The sequence below is a fragment of the Lolium rigidum genome, chromosome 6 (assembly GCF_022539505.1).
Source record: "Lolium rigidum isolate FL_2022 chromosome 6, APGP_CSIRO_Lrig_0.1, whole genome shotgun sequence".
NCBI lineage: Eukaryota > Viridiplantae > Streptophyta > Magnoliopsida > Poales > Poaceae > Lolium > Lolium rigidum.
In genome coordinates this window covers 62,031,894-62,052,328 of record NC_061513.1, presented here as the reverse complement: position 1 = coordinate 62,052,328, position 20,435 = coordinate 62,031,894, and the positions used below count along the sequence as shown (strand labels likewise).

Here is a 20,435-nt window from a genome sequence, read left to right as displayed (position 1 = left end):
GGCCGCTAGGGCTCGGTGCACCGATGCGTCCTCTAGCAGGCACAGCCGCAGCCTCTCGTTCGCGGCGTCCTCGGCCTTCTTGAGTGTCTCGAAGGAGTCAACCAACGCCCTCTGCTCCACCGCCTTCTCCTCCGGGGTAGGCGCATCAGGGTCATCAGAAGACCATGAGATGTCGGAGTCATCGTCCTCTGCGGCTATGGCGGCGGCCACCCTGCAGCGTTCCATCTTGGCGTCGAACGCCCCGTGGGCCGCCCGCTCCTCCTCTGCTTCCTTCTCTGTATCAGCCAGGAACATAGCGTCCCTGACCGGGTAGAGGAGGTCGTCGGTGCTGTCGTCGTCGTCGAACTCCTCGTCCGAGCTCGAGGCCAGCGGAGGTGGAGTCAGGGGTGGAGGTGGAGGCACGGCAGCTTGGCCGCGGCCGGCGTTGCTCATGGTGGCAAAGGTGGAGGTTGAGCGGCAGCGACGCTACGGTGGAGGTTGTGCGGTGGCTAGGGTTTAGCGTGGGAGGAGATGAGATGCGCGCGCCCCTGTTTATATAGGCCGGAGGCAGGCGATGGCCACATCACGCTTGGTGTCGCCATTACTTCGTGCGCAGAGGTAGGAGATGGCCGCGCGCCACGCGAGGCATCGCCATTACGGGGCCACAGACTGCTGAAGCGATGCCTCGGCGCCAGTACTAGCGCCACTGAGAATACGCATCGAGCCTGGGTCACTGCCAGGCGGGTCCGACGAAACGTCCGCCAGACGCGAGCGGACACTTTGAGGGTCCGCGCAGCGTCCGCCGCGACGCATCCGAGGCGCATATTTGAGACAGGTTTGCGTCGCTGCGGACGGTCCGATCACTATGCATCGCCCCGCTGGAGCGTGGCCAGACGCATTTTCGGTCCGACCGGACGCAAACGGTCACTCAGCATTCGTTTGCGTCGTCCCGTTGGAGATACCCTAAGTAGGGTGCCCCTTAACACCGCGCCACCATTGTTCTATTATTAGTGGAGTAATGTGGTATGGCCCTCTACGAGTAGAAGTAGTGGCGTACCCAAATAATACAAGCTGGCAATTTTGACGGCCGAGTCACATATACTAGCGGCGTGTCTTCTTTCGGGCACGCTACCAGTAATATGTAATTAGTACCACCTAGGTTTAGCACGCTATTGCTATTTACGAGTAGCCTATTAAAATTGGGTATGTTAATAATAGCGTGAGTCTAGTTATTTTTTTTCTACTAGCGAGTTGTTGTTTACCGTACCGTAGAGTATAGTTACAAAAACCGGACTAATGAGCGAACCGGGGAGGCGACTAGTTCATTGGTTCGCTGATCGGACCACCGGTTCATCTGGTTCAATGCCGACAAAAAGGCATTATTTTTAGTTAAAATGTAAGCAAATTTTGGAACAAAATGACATTGAAAGGTATACATAGATTATATTTCCATATGTAATCATAAAACATGATGAGTCCAAGCAATATTGGGCTTTATGTGGTGCTACTTATTTCTAATGAAGGTTACGAGTTCAATTTCTCTTAGGACATCTTCTTTTTTTTCTGGTTTTTTGCTGTTTAGACCGATGCCTCCTTAAAACCGGTGAGAGTAGATAGTTTTTGGTGGAACCACCGAACACGTAGGGTGTTAAGGTGGGATCTTGGTGGGATCTCACTTTTAGTTTAAAATTTTGTGTCAAAATTTACAGTAAAAGAAAAGCAAAATGTACAACAAATTGGACTTAGGTGGAACCCCACTTAACACCCTACAAAACAGGTCCAATTTTAAAACATGTGCACTTAACACATCGTCGTAGGATCGATGGCATCATGCATGGCAACGAGGAATTACGGTCTGGGAGGTGGGTACGGGGCGGCGCGGTGTCGGTGACGCGGAAGACCAGCGAGAGAAATCAGGTCGGGGAGAAAGAGCGTGGCGTGGGGTGTGGGAGGCGATCGATAGCCGAGAGCGGACATGAGTTGAATATCCATCCCTTTGGTGAGGGAGGGACGGCAGTTGCGTGTCCCGTCTGAGCTGACCCATCCTTGGGCTAGCTCTGTGTCTGTGATGGCCTGGTGGCTGCAGGTGCACGCGCGCGCGTGAATCTGACTGAATCCACCGGATGGGACTGGTGCGTGCGTACGTAGCTGACGCTTGGGATAGTCCGGCGCGCGCCCGAGCAGTTTCAGCCTAGATCGTCGACGTGAAGGGCAAATCCATCGCAACCACGACGATCCGTCGTGATTGATCAGCAAGACAGCACGGCCGGGGAGACTCCCTTTTTCCGGCCCGCCCTGAATCTCTGTGGCCGGTAGCGCGTTTGACCTGCGCCATGGAGGAAGCAGATTCAGAGGTGTTCGCTCCAGCTCCAGTGCATACACCGCTCCTATCGGCCGATCGGCCCCAAGCTAGGCGGACGGATGATGGAATGACTCATCAACGTCCAGGACGGTGCAGGCGAGTTACGCGTAGCACTGATCCTCCCACTCTGTCTGCCTGCTTCTCTGAATCAAGTCCCCTCTTTGTTCTCGGCTCCATCCGGAGGAGGAAATGCGAGCGACTATCCCTTTCCCTCGTCATTCTTGGGATCCGCCTCCATGATGTGTCCACTGCATCTGCATGCACCGTCCGTCCTGCCGGCACACTGTGCGCGCACGTACGTACCACCGCCTTAATTAATCCCCACGTAGTAGTGTAGTACTACATGTACACATTGTCCTTTTGATACTGTAGCTATAGGTCGACCAAGGATTATGTTAGCTCCAGGGCAATTCTAGGATCGTGATCTGTTCATGTCACAATGGCGCATGACTGTGTACGTAGTTATATGGGTATGTACGTACGTAATTTCACATTACTTTTCAGTAAAACATGAATTGCCTAATCTGACTAAAAATTAAGTCAATTATAGGTCGATAGAGAACTAGCCGCGTATGGTAGTGATCTAGTTAGCCAAAGTTGTTACAAAAGCAGTTATCATGGCGATCGAGGCCTACTTCATCTTAAGACATGTTGCTCCTTGTACCACATATAGTTCACATACACGTAACATAGTTCAAAACCACGGAATTAAGCACCGTCAAACTTGCCTTTTGTTCAAAACTTTACAAAATATAACTTCGGCTAAACCCAGAACACCACAAAGTGAAGAAAAACAAAGAATGAAATTACTAGCCCACTAAATAACATGTACTTCCTCCGTTCACTTATAGTTCAAAACTTTAAAATTTTGACTTTGAATAAACCTAGAACACGAACTAAATAAAAAAAAAGTACTAAATTACTAGCCCACTAACATGCCATCTAAGATGGCAAGACTACAGTTATCACGAACTCAAATATAAACAAAAATGGAGGTGAGTGAGTATATACATTGTTAACATAAATATACATTACATATAATATGAACACTACAAGAAATGTGATTAGCCCCAAGAGTAAACCCCGTTGCTAAAAATATGCCTTGCAGTTAGTACCTATCTGCTACCACCACTAAATTCCTTGCTATTAATTGTTATTTGCTAGAACACAGGAGGTACCCTTGCTGAAAAATACTATTAGCAAGGTGACAGATGCGCCCCTTGCAAAAGTGTAGCATCTCCAAGGAAAACTAATCAGCCGTTGGGGCTAGCTGGTGCTAGTCTACTTAGGTGCAAATAAATTATTCAGCTTTTATTTGTGCGGAAGGAATCAATAGCACGCATCATTTTTTCTCAAAGTTTTGGGTAATATGTATTTTTAGAGATGTACATAAATTTATTTATACTAAAGTAAATGGGTCAAGTGAAGTAGAAAAACAATCAAAAATTATCATGAACATTTTGGGTTGAGGTACATTTTTTGACAGTGTAATAATAATATATTGATTACTTAATTTCTAGCTAGCAGATTACCCCTGTTTGACCAGGCAAACGTTATCTTCCCACTCCCAGCAAACTCGGTGAGTTATTCAGAAAAAAAAAACTGGGTAAAATACAGAGCGCTTCTTCCACCATCAGATAGAAAAGGAGACTAAAATTTTCTTTATTCCCTCCGATCTCCAAAATTTCGGGTTAATCTCCCTCTTCCCCGTTCCCACGAATTTCTAATTATCCCTCCATGCCACTCCCCCACAATCCCATCTCCCCCACTCGCGGGTTCTTCTCCGCTGCTGCCATTTTTCGCATCCCATATTGGGGATTTCTTCATCCACGCCATAGCTCCTCCCCCTCCATCCTTAACCACGAACAATTCGGAGTCCAGCGCCTCAGTCGCGATAGAACGTCCACCAGCCGCCGCCGGATCCAAGCGCGTCGGCTACATCGCTTCCTCTACTCGTGCAGGACCTGATGCCTGTCTCCGGCCGGCCGAACGCAAGCAAAGAAATTCTAGGTTAGACATTACCTCGTATATTGCATACAATATCTTCCCCTTGGCCAACTAGTAATATACATGCTTCTAGTTGTTTTGTTGTTCACCTCAGTAGGCGTTCTGTACGAACTCCCGGTGATTGTATTGTATGCATACATGATGTGGGTGATTCGGTAGTTTTTACATGTTATAATCGAAGTTGTTATTCTTTCCTTATGGACTAGAGAGTACCAGGAGAAACTGAACTTGATAATTTAACATGCTCTGACTGTCCGACATATTATGCAACTTCTTTTCATAATCCCTTTACTGTACAAGGAAGTAGTTCAGTATGATACGTTGTTCACTTTAGGAATTTATACACCATATGTATAAGTGATTTTCATTCATGCAACAAGTAGTGGTGCATCCTTTCGACTGAGATACCATGTGCAGGCTTGTATTTTCAGAGAGAGAGTAGCATAATAAGTACTTAGACATTCGTACTGTGATCTTTGCAATAATTGTAATTAGAATTTATATAGAGAATCTCCCGATGTTGATATGCTCATATTGTAGTGGTTAAGAATGATGCGTATATTTATTCAAACGATCTAAATTTCGTAATCTGTAGTGTCGAAATAGCTAAACACGTCATATGTTTGTTTACTATATATATGAAAGCTTGTCTTCCATTTCAATGTGTATATGCTTGCAAATTTGATCTTGTTGGTAGTAGGTGGACAAGATGTCAATGCGGCATCGACATTATCCTGATCCTGAAGAAGAACATGTGTTGGAGACTCCAAGGCATGATGAACCTTCAGGATGTTTGGTTACTTCAAGTAAAGAACATAAGGGTGGTCGTGGTCCAAATGTATTGATGCCACCTGTTCCAGAAAAAGATAGGGCAGTGATAACACCACTTAATAAGGAGTAAGTTGCCCTTGCGATATCTCTTGATTCTAGCATTTCGTAATTGCAAATTTTATATCTTACCATCAGTTTACTATCAAGCTAAATTACTTAATGTGCGACATAGGTCCCAGAGGGAAGCAAGTCATTTAAATATCCCATAGTATAAGTTTTGTGTGCAGGAAGATAATATATCCCTTCAGCATTGTCGCTACAAATATTATTTTTTGGAAGATTCTATTATATTCAAATGAAATAGTAGGATGCATGCACTCTTCTTCTATGCTACAATTTGTTAAATGGTGACCGTTTTGTGTCCTGCAGTGCCTGGATCATGGATCCAATGAAAAAGAATGTTTCATCTACTATCACCTGCCTTCTAAAGGCTTATTACCCAGGCGTTTATAGGCCATTGGATGAACATGGGAGACAAGTGCCAGAGAAGGATGCAGTAGTGATTGCGCACTACCACAGTTATCCAGTTGTTACAAGGAAAACTATTTTAGCTGAATTTCTGGTCAGTAAACATTCATTACAATCTTTTGCTGGGCAAAGATATTTGTTAAATAGTCGATGATCAAATCTTTTCTTTTGCAGAAACGTTTTAAGTTTGCTGCTGGAAGAGAAGACGAGTGCGCTCTGTTATTTGACCGCAAAGCTGTTGAGCATTTTAGCCAAGCTTTATCACATGAAAAATTTCAAGCAAAGCGTTCATTGGTGAAGTCCATGAAGGAGAAGCATGCTACTAATAAGTCACAACAGATTTCTGATGGTATTTTAGATGAGCATACTGATGCATCTTGTAGTGAAGGGGTAGTGTTAAGTCATCCCGATGACAATGTAGCTGATGACTTTGATGGTGATGATCCTCAACTTTGGAAGGAATTTCCTCCCTCCTGGATAGAGAAAAAATGGTGGGGCAATTTGTGTGACTTGTGGTCTGATGAAAATGTCAAGAAGGTGTCAGCTCAAAATAGTAAAAATCGGAAGTAAGGAGGAGGTGTCCATCACACATGCGGGTCGCGGAGAGTTGCAGTGCACAAACAAGCTATGGTAAATAAAATCATTGAGTTATTTGTTACTATACACACTCAACAAAACTAACAATGCTTATTCATGGTTTTGTGTAGAAAATTGAGAATGGTGGAGAGGATGTGGATGATCTAGAAGTATTTGCACGCACACATCGACATGAGGAGGGCAAGGGAAAATATGCAAACAAGAAAGCTGAAAAGCTAGTGGTGTGTATTTTACTCAAGCATTAAGTAGTTTCAGCATTTCATTCATAATCCGAGAAGTCATCACTGACTATATAATTGCATTCTTGTGTATTTCTAATTTCAGGATGAATTTAATAATTGTGTTAAGGAAAGTGATAACACCCAGGTTGACAAGCAGCAAGTTTGGGTACAACTCACACGAGGTCGTAAACGTGGGAGGTACTATGGGCTTCCTGGTATAATTGACAAAGATCATGCCCATCGTTCATCCACTCCAGTGTTAACCAATGGGACGCAACCGATGTACACCCAACAGCAAGTGCAAGATATTGTTAGCCAGGCTGTAACTAGTGCGGTTCGTGAGGTTCGTGAAGAACTTGGCACAAGGATACAATCGCTGGAGCGGATAGTTGACAAGCCAAATACGGAATCTCACGCTCATGTAAGTAAAAAATGCTAGTATGGTTGACTACAAACAATAGAATGCTAACACTTCATTTTTTCTAATTAAAGGTTCTTGAAGAACCACCGTCTTCTGCAGTCCCGGAATTCCTTCAAGCACTTACAATGGTATGTGAATGAACCCATTGAATGTTTCAACACATGCACAAGTTCTAACATTCAAGAGAAATGTCAATTCACAAATTGTATGAGTCCTTGGCATATAAGTTGTTGAGTTATAGATCAGTTTTGTTTGATCAAATCAAAAGGTCTCATTATTCATAAGTTTTGGAATCATTTATAATGAAGTTTATTTTGAAAGTGCAAGTTGACATACATTCTTGTATCCCTTTTTGTAAGTCTAAATAAAGTACATCATGTTATTCTGCTACAGGATGGATTCAATACACATGAAGAGCAACGACCACAATCTCAAAGATCTCAGGAGAATGATGATCCTTGGGATTTCTAGGATGTGCTATCAATCTGGAGCATCATAGTGAAGTGATGATCAAGAAACCCAAGATATATGTAGTATAGTTACTAGATATTAGCCAGTATGGACCTATTTACCATGTTAAATTATCATTTCTTCTCTTGTGTAATCCATCAATGACCAAAGTGTGTTGACATGGCCAAGGAAAAAATGCTAAAAGTGAGATTATTGATTGGTTAAATTATTGTTTACATACACTGTGCCTACATGACACGTGAAGCTGAATCCTAGTGCGTGCTAAATAAAAGTAGATTAAAATATTCAGTTATCTATAATTAAACAATATGAAGCTCGATAAATTAATACTAATAATAATAATAAATAAATGCATTCCTGGTCCTTCCTATAGGAAATGTGATTAATATTTAATTAATTAGTCAAATTAATCTATTTGCATACAGGGGTCCTTGAGAATAGTAGCATTCTACGTGGCAACCAAGACCATTCATCACCAAGAACAACCCTTGCAATTATGTCCTTGCAGAACTTGTTCCCAACGAGATCCTTGTAGATAGTAGCATCTGCTACGCTATTAACTCCAAGGCAGCAATTGCAAGAGTACCCCTTTGCCATTAGCATCCCCAAGGATTTTCCTAGCAGCCCCAACGCATACATTCTCTTGGGAATTCTTACGTTTGTTGTAGTGGAATTACATGACATGTAAAATTCAACTTTTGATGGAAACAATCAAATATTTATTTGTCATCGTATGATTGGAAGAAAAGCAAACTCATGACGAATTGAAAGATAGTCTACTCCCTCCGTTTATACTTATTCTACATCCTAGGTCCATTTTATTTTTGCTTCATTTAATTAAACTACATTGTACGACAGGAAACGATAGTACTCCCTCCATTCCAGTTTATTAGGGTATTACACGCTTCGAGATAGAACTGACTGCTAATTCAGCCAACATAATGTTAATTTTATGGCACAAAAAATATAGCACTGGATTCATATTTTCAAGAGGTTTCCAGTGATATACTTTTGGTGACATATAACAAACGTTTTATCCGCTAACTTAATAGTCGAAGTTTTATCTCAAAATGTGTAATACCCTAATAATCCGACATGGAGGGAGTAGTACATGATTGCCGAGATAATTAGTGAAAGCGCACTAAATCGCAACATAGGAAAAGAAAACGACCACATCTCCATGAGGCCACGAACTCTTGGCTTTCCATGCCTTATTTCATGATTACCTTTTTCGATAAAGGGAATATATTAATATCAAAACGATACCAATTACACCCAGCCTCTGCAACAACGCACCACCCTAATGGCACTACGGATGCACACAGCCAAAAAAAAAGAAAAGAAAACTAAGAAACAAAAGTCCCTCTACAGTATCTCGGGCCTAACAACAGCAATATATACATCCACCGCCAAGACAACACCTGAAATACAGAATCTCCAAAAACGACGCCTCCAAGAAGGGAACAGTGCGCGAACACCATCGTCGCCCGATCAACGATCTTAGGTTTTCACCCTGAAGATAGTCCCCGCTCTCAAAACAATGCCTCCAACAAGGTCATTGCCAGGCACAACCAGTTAAGGCCAGACCTTGGGTTTTCACCCTGAAAGGTAGGACTCTAAACTTCACCTGTGTTGTCGCCCCACTTTCATACCGCTGCTGTGAAGCCCGGAACACCAAACAAGTCCCTCAACAACGCGGAGACTTGAACCTCCCTTAGCTAGTCCTCCCCTCCGGCCTTCATGAACTTCTCTTCTTCCGACTTTCATCATGGATCCATAGTCACTTGATGTCAACACAGAAAAAGAGCTTCGCGCCGCTCCCTCCAGAACCAATCGGTCGGAATAAACGCATGGGTGCGCACGACCGAATACCACCGATCCAGCAAACTCCAGGCAAAAAGCACTGTTACATTCGCCGGCGGAATTACATGATTACCTAGGTAAGTAATTTCCTGTTTTACATGCAAAATGCACGCATGCCATTTTCTCTTTCTTTGTGAAAAGACGAAACACGTGGTTTCTTTTGATACATAAAATCAAAGTAGTACACCCTTCGTTCAGTAAAATAACCACAAAAACAAACATTGTAGAGTTTGACCAAGCTTATAAAACAATCTGCTGACAACCATGACACTATATAGAGAATAGTAATACATGTCACGATGGAAGTTTTTCCTCAAAACTTGGTCAAAGTTTACAGCTTCGAATTTGAAAAAAAAAAACCGCCTTATTCTAAATTGTCTGAATGTTTTTAAAATGTAGCTAGGCTAAATCATGATGGAGAAAGTAGTGCCACATAAACTGTGCTTAATTTTGCGAATCATCCGTGTTCATCTTCCCTACAGTATTTTGCATAGTACATGGGGGTGAGACCAGAGCGGGTCCCCGTAGTGTACGTGGGCGTACGTACATTGGGACGGGGCAGCCAGGGGGGACAAAGCGGAGGGAAGAGGAGCAGGGGGATGGGCGGGCGCGCGAGCAAAGAGAATGAGCAAGTTATTGCGAGTAGTTCGGCTCCGCCTACCTCTCATTCCCCACTCACTCGCTCGCTGACCGCCTCGGGATGTGAGATCAGAATGAATGCAAGTATACACTGCATGCGCGCAGGCGCAGGCGCAGACGAGCCGTCCCCATCCCAGGCGCTGGCTGGGGCGGAGCGCCTCGCCTTGGAGCCATGTGCGTGCGTGTCCACGCCATGGCCAGCTTCTTTGTTCTCTCTCCCCGTGCTTTCAGTTCTCGCATTCCCTGGCCGCGGAAAAGCTCGGCTCCTTCTGCCCCGTTTGTATCGATCGAACGCGCGCTCACTGTTGCGTTCCCGATCATTCATTCACTCCGTCTTGGTGAAAATCCTGCTGCAGTCTCTCTCCCTTTCTTTCTGCCTCGGAGGTCAGAGCAGTGCTGATGATGGGAGCGAGGAGCAGGAGGAGATTAATGGCGGCGGTGTGGCTACGGAGCGCGCGCTAGGACAGAGACAGACAGGCTGACTCGAAGTGACGGGTCCTCAAGAATTCTAGTACGCGAGAATGCGTGCGTGTACACGCGCGCCGCAGCGACCGCATGCCTGCCCGTTTCCTAGAGACGGCGATGAGGGGGCCAATGCTGCACATCCGATCGACGGATCGTTTTGACACTACTCTACGCTATCTTCCTGAACCTGCCTTGAACCAAGTACTGTTATCTTCACTTAATCAATTTTCACAAGAGTGAGGTCGTCTACTGCCTGTGGCTGCACAAGTAAGGAAGAGTCGGTACCTATATATTGTGAAATCTTTACTTGCCCCACTACAGACCATCGATCCCATGAAATATCTGGGAATGCATATTCATGGAAAAAGTCAATAAATTCATCAAGAAAGTGGGTATTTATAAGAATATGATGGTTTGGCATGAGTTGGATGAGAAGAAAAAACATCACCTTGTTAACTGCCACACAGTGCGTCTGCCAAAGGATTGTGGCGGCGTAGGTGTGCTGGACCTCAGGGCATCTCCAACGGCGTGCCGCAAACAGACGCTGAGCGACCGTTTGCGTCCGCGTGGATCGGAAATGCGTCTGCCAACCACTCCAGCGGCGCGACGCAAAGTGACCGGGTCGTTCGTGGAGACGCAAACCTGCCGCAAATATACGCCAGGTTTGCGTCTCTGCGGACGCTCGGTGGACGCGGAAAGTGTCCGCTCGCTTCCCCACCGGGCCCGCCTGACAGTGAGTCTGCATCGAGGGCATCGCTTCGGCGGTCAGCGCTTCCGCGTCTGCGCTGCAGCCTTCGCCATCAATGGTGCGGCTGCCTGTTCTGCACGCGCACTGGCGGGCGGCGGCTGGGCTTCTGCGCCGCCTTCAATGGCATCGTATCCCACGCGCGGCCGCCCTTAAAAGACCACCGGCCGCGTTCCTCATTCCCCCACACCTCCACTCGCACCACCACTGCCGCAGCGCCATGGGGAAGAAGAACGACTTCGAGGCCTCCGGCAGCGGCAGCAAGAGAGGGTGCCGCTCCCCGTCACGCTGGGGAGGCTCATGCACGGCAAATGGATGCTGTGCGAGGGCTGGTCGGGCGTGCAACTTCTTGGCGAGTGCCCATCCCTCCCGTCCCTGCGCGCGAGCCTGATCGGACCGCGGAGATCCGGCGAAGGATGCGGTACCTGCCGCCGGACCTACGCGCCGATCCGGCGTACGCCATCGACTCCGACAGCTGGCGTACGTATCTGACAACCGAGACGGATAAGAGAAGAAGGGCGGGCTTCATGGGCGACAGGGATTTTCCCTTTGGGGCTGCACCGCCGACTCGTCCACGAAGACAGGAGGCGCCGAGGCGTCGTCAGCAGGCAGCGACGCGCGCGCAGCACAACGACGCCGACGACGACGCCTACGCCGCCTACGACGACCACGATGACTACATCGAGGAGCTCGCGTACCATAACGAGAAGGTGAAGGATGACAGCGACGACTACGTCGCGGCCGTCTTCCACGAATGGCAGCTGGCCGTGGCAGAGGGCCGCGTTTTTGAGTTCCCGGAGAACATGACGGACGACGAGATGGCGAAGCTCGGCGTCCTCGTCTCTGAGAACGACGCGCCTGTGCAACGGCCGCTGCCCCGGTACGCCACCTGCGTCATGCCGCCGGGCCTGTCGGAGGATGAAGCCCTTCGACTGGCACTTCAGGACTCGGCGGTGCCACAACCGTAGCCCTGGGCGCCTCCTCCACCGCCGCCACAGCCGCAACCCTGGGCGCCTCCTCCACCGCCGCCACAACCACATCCCTGGGCGCCTCCACCACCGCCGCAGCCGCAGCTCTGGGCGCCTCCACCGCCGCCAGAACCGCAGCTCTGGGCGCCTCCACCTCCAGCACCTCCGGCGCGCCCGGCGTACGCTCCCCCGGATGGCAACTGGCCGTGGCCGATACCGGAGCTCATCGTGCTCGACAGCGACGAGGAGCAGCAGTAGGCGTCAGGTTTTTTTTTCATGTTTTAACTATGTAAATTATGTTTCATGTATTAAAAAAAAGATTCGGCCAAAAAAATGCGTCGTGCCGCTGGAGCGACCCCCGACGCAAACGGACGCACGGTCGATTTAGTGCGCATGGACGCTAAGGGTGCGTTTGGTTCTAGCCCGACTGCACCCTACCAATTTTCGCCTTACCAATTATTTGGCGCTGGATTTGCCCGCCCTCACTTCGCTCAAGATTTGGCAAAAAAGTGAACTGACATACACAGAGGAGAGCGGGCTAGCCAATATTTTGGAGCTAAACCAAGCAGCAGCCCAGGGTCACCAATTATTTGATCAGGCTAGCTCTGGCTACAAACCAAACCTACCCTAAAATGCGTCGCGCCGCTGGAGATGCTCTTACTACCATGAATAAATGCCTGTTGCGCAAATGGCTATTGAAGCTAGAGAACATCGATGGCACCTGGGTTAATAATACATACCATTGAAAAATCAGTTTCCAAGATTGTACAATTTGACATTTACCATGTTAATTAGTGGCTGTTCATGGAGTGAAAGAAGGATGGGGACTAATCAGGTCCAGGAGAACTTTGTTTGGAGATTCTTTCAGGCAGTGGGTTGAGTTTAAAACTTTGGTTGACAATGTACATTTGAATAATTTTCCTGACAGAGTGAGGTGGAAGAATTGTCTTTTCTAGAAAAAAAATACAGTTAAGGAGTTCTAGGGGTGCCAAACACAAAAAATTCTAACCTTACCTCTCCCAAAAAATTCCTTCAGAGATGTTCCACATCATTGGGGGGGGGGGGGGGCAGTGGCCCCTGACGTGACGACGAGAGAAACATGACAAGATGCTTCTGTTGGTGCCTTTGTTTGGCCCGGTGCTACAGTGACGACTACCTGATTTATCCGTTGATTTTTTTCTTTGCCCATGCAAGTGAGTGATTGTGGATGAAAGTGATGATGTGTAACAGTTTCGTGTCAAAAAATTTAAAAATTTGAGATGCAAAGAAATAACATGTGCAATTTTAAGTCTCAAAAAATTACACAGAAGCAATTCATATAGCCTGAACTCTGCAGAAAAGAAGGAAGACTTCTTGCTTTGCATTTTTGTTTTCTGGCTTGAGAATAACTATGAGAAAAACTTCTTCGGATCGTAGATTTTTATCTCTGGTTGCAACATATGGATACATGTAAACTTTTTAAAAAACTAGACTAGAAAATCTCCTCCTAGGTATGTTTTTCTCCCCTTTCCATAAACTGCAGGTCTTCAACACCCGTTGGAGCCCGCTGTACGAAGTTGCTTGAGCGGCCCGTTCAATCCTGAATCTGGTTCGTGCACGCCAAGTCGCCAAGCAAGGCCCACGTGACGTGCCAAGATAAACCCTAGTGCCCTCTCTATTCGCGGGAGGTGCTATATGCCGACCGGGTCAACGCAAATGGGGCGCCACACACCCCTTTAGCCTGGCGGCTGTTAATTGGTCTACGGCCCATCAGGTAAATATTTGTTTTATTTTTCTTTTTTCTGTTTACAGTTCTGTTTTAGAAAACTAAAGTTTTTCTGTTTTTATTTTTATGTTTTTAAAAGTTGTTCAAATTTTTTGTATATAGATTTTATAAATATACGATATTAATTTAATTCGAAAATCATTTAGATTTCTATTTTTTAAATTCGAAAATTGTTCAGAATTCAAAATCTATTCAAAAAATGGGAAATTGTTCAAAATTCGAAAATAATTCAAATTTTGAAAATTCGGTGAAAACTAAAAAAACAATTTTCGAAATGCATTCAAATTTTAAAATTGTTCAAATTTCAAAATTTGTTCAAATTTTGAATATTAACATTTTCAAACTTGAACAATTTTCAAATTTACAATTTTAAAAAATTATGTTTGAACAGAAAATAAAACGAGAAAAATAAACACATAAAAAGAAAACAAAAAAAGGAAAACCCTAAGAAGTCGTTTGGTATCATCATTTGGGCATGGAATCCTGGAATTCATTTTGGAATTCTATAGGTGGGCTGTTTGGTTGCCACAGTATTGAGCCGTTATTTTATTTAGAAAATCAAGCAAAATAACGCTATGGGTAAACACGATTCCGAGCTGAGACATGTCATTCACGTTTCTATATGGAAGCCATTTACAAATTCAATATTAAATTCTGCTGTCATTTGCAATTCCTATTGCAACTAAACAAGTGTCCATTTTTTGAATTATAATGTAAATATATTCATTTCAAAATCCTACAAATGAAATGAAAGCCTGGCTTCCAAACGACTTCTAAAGAAAAACCACAAAAAACCGTCAGAAACTGAAAAAAAAACGAATTTCAAAATCCTACAAACGAAATGAAACCCTGGCTTCCAAACGACTTCTAAAGAAAAACCACAAAAAACCGTCAGAAACTGAAAAAAAAACGAAAAACCAACAGCAAACGGAAAAAACCAATAATCGATATATGGGCCAGGCCCATGCCCGGGAGAGGGTGTGCGGCAATTGCTATACACCGACCTGGTCGGTGTATAGGCCCTCCATCCGCAGCCTCCTCCCCCGTCTCCGTCGCCGTCGCATTCTGCTGGCTCCCGGTTTGCCCGCCGCCGTGAGGCTGCTGCGGCTCCCCGGCCTGCGCCCCGTCGTCTGGTACCCATCCTACCCCGTTTCCGTCCATCCCGTCGATTAGTAGAACAGTAGAGCGGCGCCGCCGAGGCTGTAGATTCGTAGGCGCGCGAGCCAGAGTTGCTTGCCGTATCCGGATTGCGCAGATTCGAGCGTATCAGTCGCCCAACTCGCGCCGACGCGGTGAACTCCCGATTTTCGCCGTGAGGCCAGTGGTTCGTTGTGTAAGCACATCCGCCTCGATGTATTACTGATGATCTGATGATGGATTTCATACTAGTTGAGTACATAGAGAAGCTGTGGTCGTTACCTGTTAGATGATGTCGCTTTGGGGCAGACCGTTCCATGTTGGTCCTTAGTTTTTTCTTCTCTAGTATGACTGCTTTCTTCTAGTTGTGTGCTCATCCTGATTGGCCCGAAGTGAAGCTTAGCTTCTGTCCCTGGGTCTGCAGTAAGTCGATTAGTGTCTACTTGCTTTTCTAGTTCAGAAAGACAGCGATTTTCTGAAAATTTCTTAGCTCCTGTCGGGAATCTGAACAATTAAGTGTGTGTGCACTGTGTGGTTTTCAGCTTCTGTTCCAGTTTATACATTATTCTTGTTCAGCCTACTTCTCTTATGCTCTCCATCAAGTTTACTAGTTGGTGTACCTGCAAAAAAAAGTTTAATAGTTGGTGGGCTGTGGGAAAGATAGTGATATTTGAAGATTGTCTTGTCTTGTTTGCATTTTCATTTTTTTTTTCGAAATGGGGGCTAACCCCGGCCTCTGCATCAATCGATGCACGCAGCCCTCTTTTATTACCCAGATAACATAATCCTTAGTTTTACAATTCACGAATCACAAAGCGTGTACACAAAAACTAGCCAATGAAAAATAAGAGAGACTCGCTTATACATCTGAAAGTCGTTTAACAGGACGCCAGCCATCCTGGTTGTATATAGCCCGTGCCACCGCATCCAGCCGGCGGCATCCAGCATGCATAGGCTCGCGTTGCGTTTCCGGCAGTAAAAGAGACCATTCGTGGATCCAGTGTGAGACCATACGGCTAACCTGTAAAAAAATTGAGTTCGTACCCTTGTTAAAGACAATATCATTGCGGCAGTTCCATATAGCCCACATGAGCGCGCAAAACCCAATTCTAATTCTGAACTTGGACACTTTGTCAACTCCGTTTAACCAATTTCCAAACATATTTGTAACATTTGTTGGAGGAACAATATTGAAAGTGAACTGAATAACTCTCTAAATAAGTTTAGCGAAGGGACAATCAAAGAACAAATGATTGATTGATTCCGATGAATCACAGAACGCACATTTCATGCAACCATTCCAATTTCGGCGAGCTAAATTATCTTTAGTGAGTATAACTTTTCTATGAAGAAACCACATAAAAATCTTGACTTTCAGTGGTATCTTAAGTTTCCAAATATATTTACGAGGATAGATCGTATGACCGTTCATATAATCTTCATACATGGATTTTACCGTGAAAGATCCAGACGTTGTTAACTTCCATGCATTTTCATTTTTATTGGTGTCCCATAAACGAATTTCTTGTTTCTGTTGTTGTCTTACCCTGGATACAGTGTTTTTTTTTATATTTGTATCTAAAATGTAAACGTATGGTTTAGTGCTGAATTGAGTTAAACTAAATCCAGAGGTTTGCCCTTTGACACCTGCTTTTTGTTGATTGTTCAGGAAAATGTCATCAAATACTGATGGAGCCAAGAGTCATGCACGAAGAGACCTTTTGCTGAAGATCCAGTCGGATGCTCAAACATTTTGGGAGGAGAACAAGGTTTTTCAGGCTGAACCAGGCAATAAACTTCCAGGTCCTGGTGAAAAATTCTTTGGCAACTTCCCATACCCTTACATGAATGGCTTGCTACACTTGGGTCATGCCTTTTCATTGTCCAAGCTTGAGTTTGGTGCTGCATACCACAGACTCCGTGGCTCAAATGTCCTTTTGCCATTTGGTTTTCACTGTACTGGTATGCCCATCAAGGCCTCAGCTGATAAGCTAGCTAGGGAGATTCAACTGTATGGAAATCCTCCAGTGTTTCCTTCAGCTGAGGATGATTCAAGTGCTGAAGTAGCAGAGGATAGCCAGGCTGACCAGGCTGTTGCTGTTGCGCCGGATAAATTTAAGAGTAAGAAATCTAAGGCTGCTGCAAAGACTGGCTTGCAGAAGTTCCAGTGGGAGATCATGAGGGGCTTTGGCCTGTCAGATGAAGGAATTGCCAAATTCCAGGATCCTTCTCACTGGTTGACCTACTTCCCTCCGTTGGCAAAGGAAGATCTTAAGGCTTTTGGCCTGGGTTGTGATTGGAGGCGCTCATTCATAACCACTGATATGAATCCTTACTATGATGCTTTTGTTCGCTGGCAGATGAGGAAGCTGAAGAAAATGGGCAAAATTGTTAAGGATATGAGGTACACCATTTACTCTCCATTGGATGGCCAACCCTGTGCTGATCATGATAGGGCAACAGGTGAAGGTGTGCAGCCACAAGAGTATGTGTTGATTAAGATGAAGGTGATCCCACCTTTTCCTCCCAAGTTAAAGGCCTTGGAAGGAAAGAATGTTTATCTGGCAGCTGCTACATTGAGACCTGAGACGATGTATGGGCAAACAAACTGTTGGGTACTGCCTGATGGGAAGTATGGGGCTTTTGAGATCAATGAAACTGATGTCTTCATTGTGACAGCAAGGTCTGCTCTTAATCTTGCATATCAGCATCTATCCAGCGTCCGGGAAAAGCCTACCTGTTTGGTTGAGCTTGCTGGCAATGATTTGATTGGTCTTCCATTAAGGTCTCCTCTTTCCTTCAACGAAATCATATATGCGCTTCCCATGCTCACTATCTTGACAGATAAAGGTACTGGCATTGTGACAAGTGTGCCAAGCGATTCGCCAGATGATTACATGGCACTGCAAGATTTAATCACAAAGCCGGCTTTGAGAACGAAGTTTGGTGTCAAAGATGAGTGGGTTCTTCCATTTAATGTCATACCAATAATCAACATTCCTGAATTTGGGGATAAGTCAGCTGAGAAGGTGTGCCTTGATCTTAAGATTAAGACCCAGAATGATAAGGAGAAGCTTGCTGAAGCAAAAAGGATGACATACCTTAAAGGATTTACAGATGGAGTGATGATTGTAGGAGAGTATGATGGCAGAAAGGTTCAAGAAGCGAAGCCACTGATAAAGAACAAGCTTCTGGCAGAAGGATCTGCTGTATTGTATAGTGAGCCTGAGAAGAAAGTCATGTCAAGATCCGGTGATGAGTGTGTTGTAGCTCTTACAGATCAGTGGTACATAACTTATGGTGAAACTGAATGGAAGCAGAAGGCAGTCAAGTGTTTGGAAAATATGAATACATTCTCGGCTGAAACCCGTAATGGATTTGAACACACGCTGGGCTGGCTGAACCAGTGGGCATGTTCACGTTCTTTTGGCCTCGGTACTCGCATTCCATGGGATGAGTGTTAGGATTGATCTCCACCGCACCAGAGCCCAACGGCTCTGGCACGACCCCTTGACCTCGTCCGCGCCCTGATCGGGGGCGCCCAACCGTTCGCTGGTTGGTGGGCCCCTGTCGCCTGCACTATAAATACAGTGGTGGGGGCGGTGGCACAGATCACGAGGTGACCCTGAGCTGCCACTCGCCCCACCAGACAACCCACCGATTAGGGTTAGTGCAGTGCCGACGGGAAGCTCCGCCGCCACCTCTCTCCCTCGACCTCACGCCGTCGCCATCTCCACCATGTCGGCTGCGGCGGATTCCTCCTCGAGGGAAAAGGTAAACCTCACAGACCCGCAGTATTCCACCTTACCCGGCTAAGATCTACACCTAGACGATCTAGTGCATCTATCATTGGTATCAGAGCCGCTAGAGTTGTAGATCTTGCGCTCGGGACAGTATGAAAAAGGAAAAGCAGATCCCAATTCGTCCCCAAAACAGAAACCCTAACCCTAATTTTGGGAGGGGAAAAGAAAGTTTCCTTACCGGCCAGGGCTTTGGGCTCGCTGGCAAGGAGGAACAGCGGTCAGTGGGGCACAACGCCGCCACGCGCTGAAAGAACACCGGCCGCAACGCAGCTGCTGCTGCTCGGGCTCGCCGGAAAAGAGCCACCGGCAAAGGGCGCCTCTACTGAGCCTCCGCGCCGCCGCCGGATACAGAGAGGAAAGGAGGGGAGCTCGTCGGGGCTGAATACCACCGAGCCGCCGCCGTGGTGGGCTCGCCGTCGCCGGCGTGGTGCCGGCCACGGGCGCCCGGAGTTTTATCTCCGCTGCCGCGAGCGAGCGAGCGGGAGACGGAGCAAGGGGCAAATGTTTTTAGGGTTTTTCAGCAGGGGCGGCCGGTTGGGGGCGGTTTTGTTCTCCCGATATGAAAGGACGGCCGTCCGATCGAAATCAACGGCCAGGATCAAAACCCTAGCCGCGTCCCTGGCAGGCCGCGTCTTGGCCGCGTACGGGCCGCGTGGTGGGCCGTGTGCGGGCCGCGTCGACAGGCCGCGTGGCAGGCCGCAGCGTGAGCGCCGCGTTGCTGCGCGCCGCGTTCCGTGCGCGGGCCGCGTGGGCCACACAGTGACGCCCCGAGCGGCGAAAGAAAAGCAATGCCCATGCTGGGCAGGCCATGGGCCGGGTTTCTGGCATGCGGCCATTTTTTTAACAGTTTTTCTGTTAATTATTTTCAGAGGCTTTTTTGACTATTTTAGGTCAGTTTTAGGCCTATTTTTGTCTAGATTTTTTCTGAATAAATAGAACCAACGTGATATTTGTTCAGGAATTAAAAGTAAAAGTTTATGTCTCTGAAAAGTTGAAAAGTTAATAGTTTAAAGTTAAAGTTTCCGCTGCAATAGTAAAAGAAGCATTTTTGTTAAGTTTTTCTGAGCAAATTGAACCAACGAGATATTTGTTTTAGAAAATTAAAAGGTAACAGAGATGCTTCTGAAAAGTTCAAAGTTTAAATTCAAAGTTTCCGCTGCAAATAGTTAAATATGCATTTCATATTTGAAAAATGCAAAAGTGATGATAAAAGGGTTGATTAAAAGTGATTGTTGAAACAATTATGATCATGTCATTTTATGACCAACGTTATTAATGTCATGATCATGTTTTGTTGTAATTATATGGGCAAAAATGACAGTTAAAATTTTAAAAAGATGATTAAAGTGATCATTGTGACAATTATGGTTCTGTTATTTTTTAACCAACGTTATTAATGACATGATCATGGTCTGTTGCAATAAGAAGTGCATTTATCTCTATTTCTGCCCAACGGTGACATAGTTTTAATTGCACAAACAGTTGTATGTTCTAATTTTGACCAACGTTGGATTATTGCATGCAATTGTTGTTATGATCTCATTTCATTGTGGTTTAAAGGAGGGTACTACTTGATAAGTTGCATCAAGGATGTTCCAACCCTCAGAGGTGACAACTACACTAAATGAAGAAAGAAGGTCGATTTGTGCTGAGGTGGACTGGTTCCCCACAAATGGTCGTACCAAAAGATCCA

At 45.7% G+C, this 20,435-nt stretch overlaps 1 protein-coding gene across 1 annotated transcript in view; it reads left to right on the top strand.

The window, feature by feature from the left end:
* The first annotated feature begins 16,610 nt into the window (after positions 1–16,610).
* LOC124662694 (leucine--tRNA ligase, cytoplasmic-like) overlaps positions 16,611–20,435 on the top strand; it is a 4,757-nt gene continuing 932 nt past the window's right edge. The window contains exon 1 of the mRNA XM_047200501.1: positions 16,611–18,398. Within this exon, the coding sequence (XP_047056457.1) occupies positions 16,613–18,398 (1,786 nt within the window). The 5' untranslated portion in view covers positions 16,611–16,612. The remainder of the gene's footprint in view (positions 18,399–20,435) is intronic.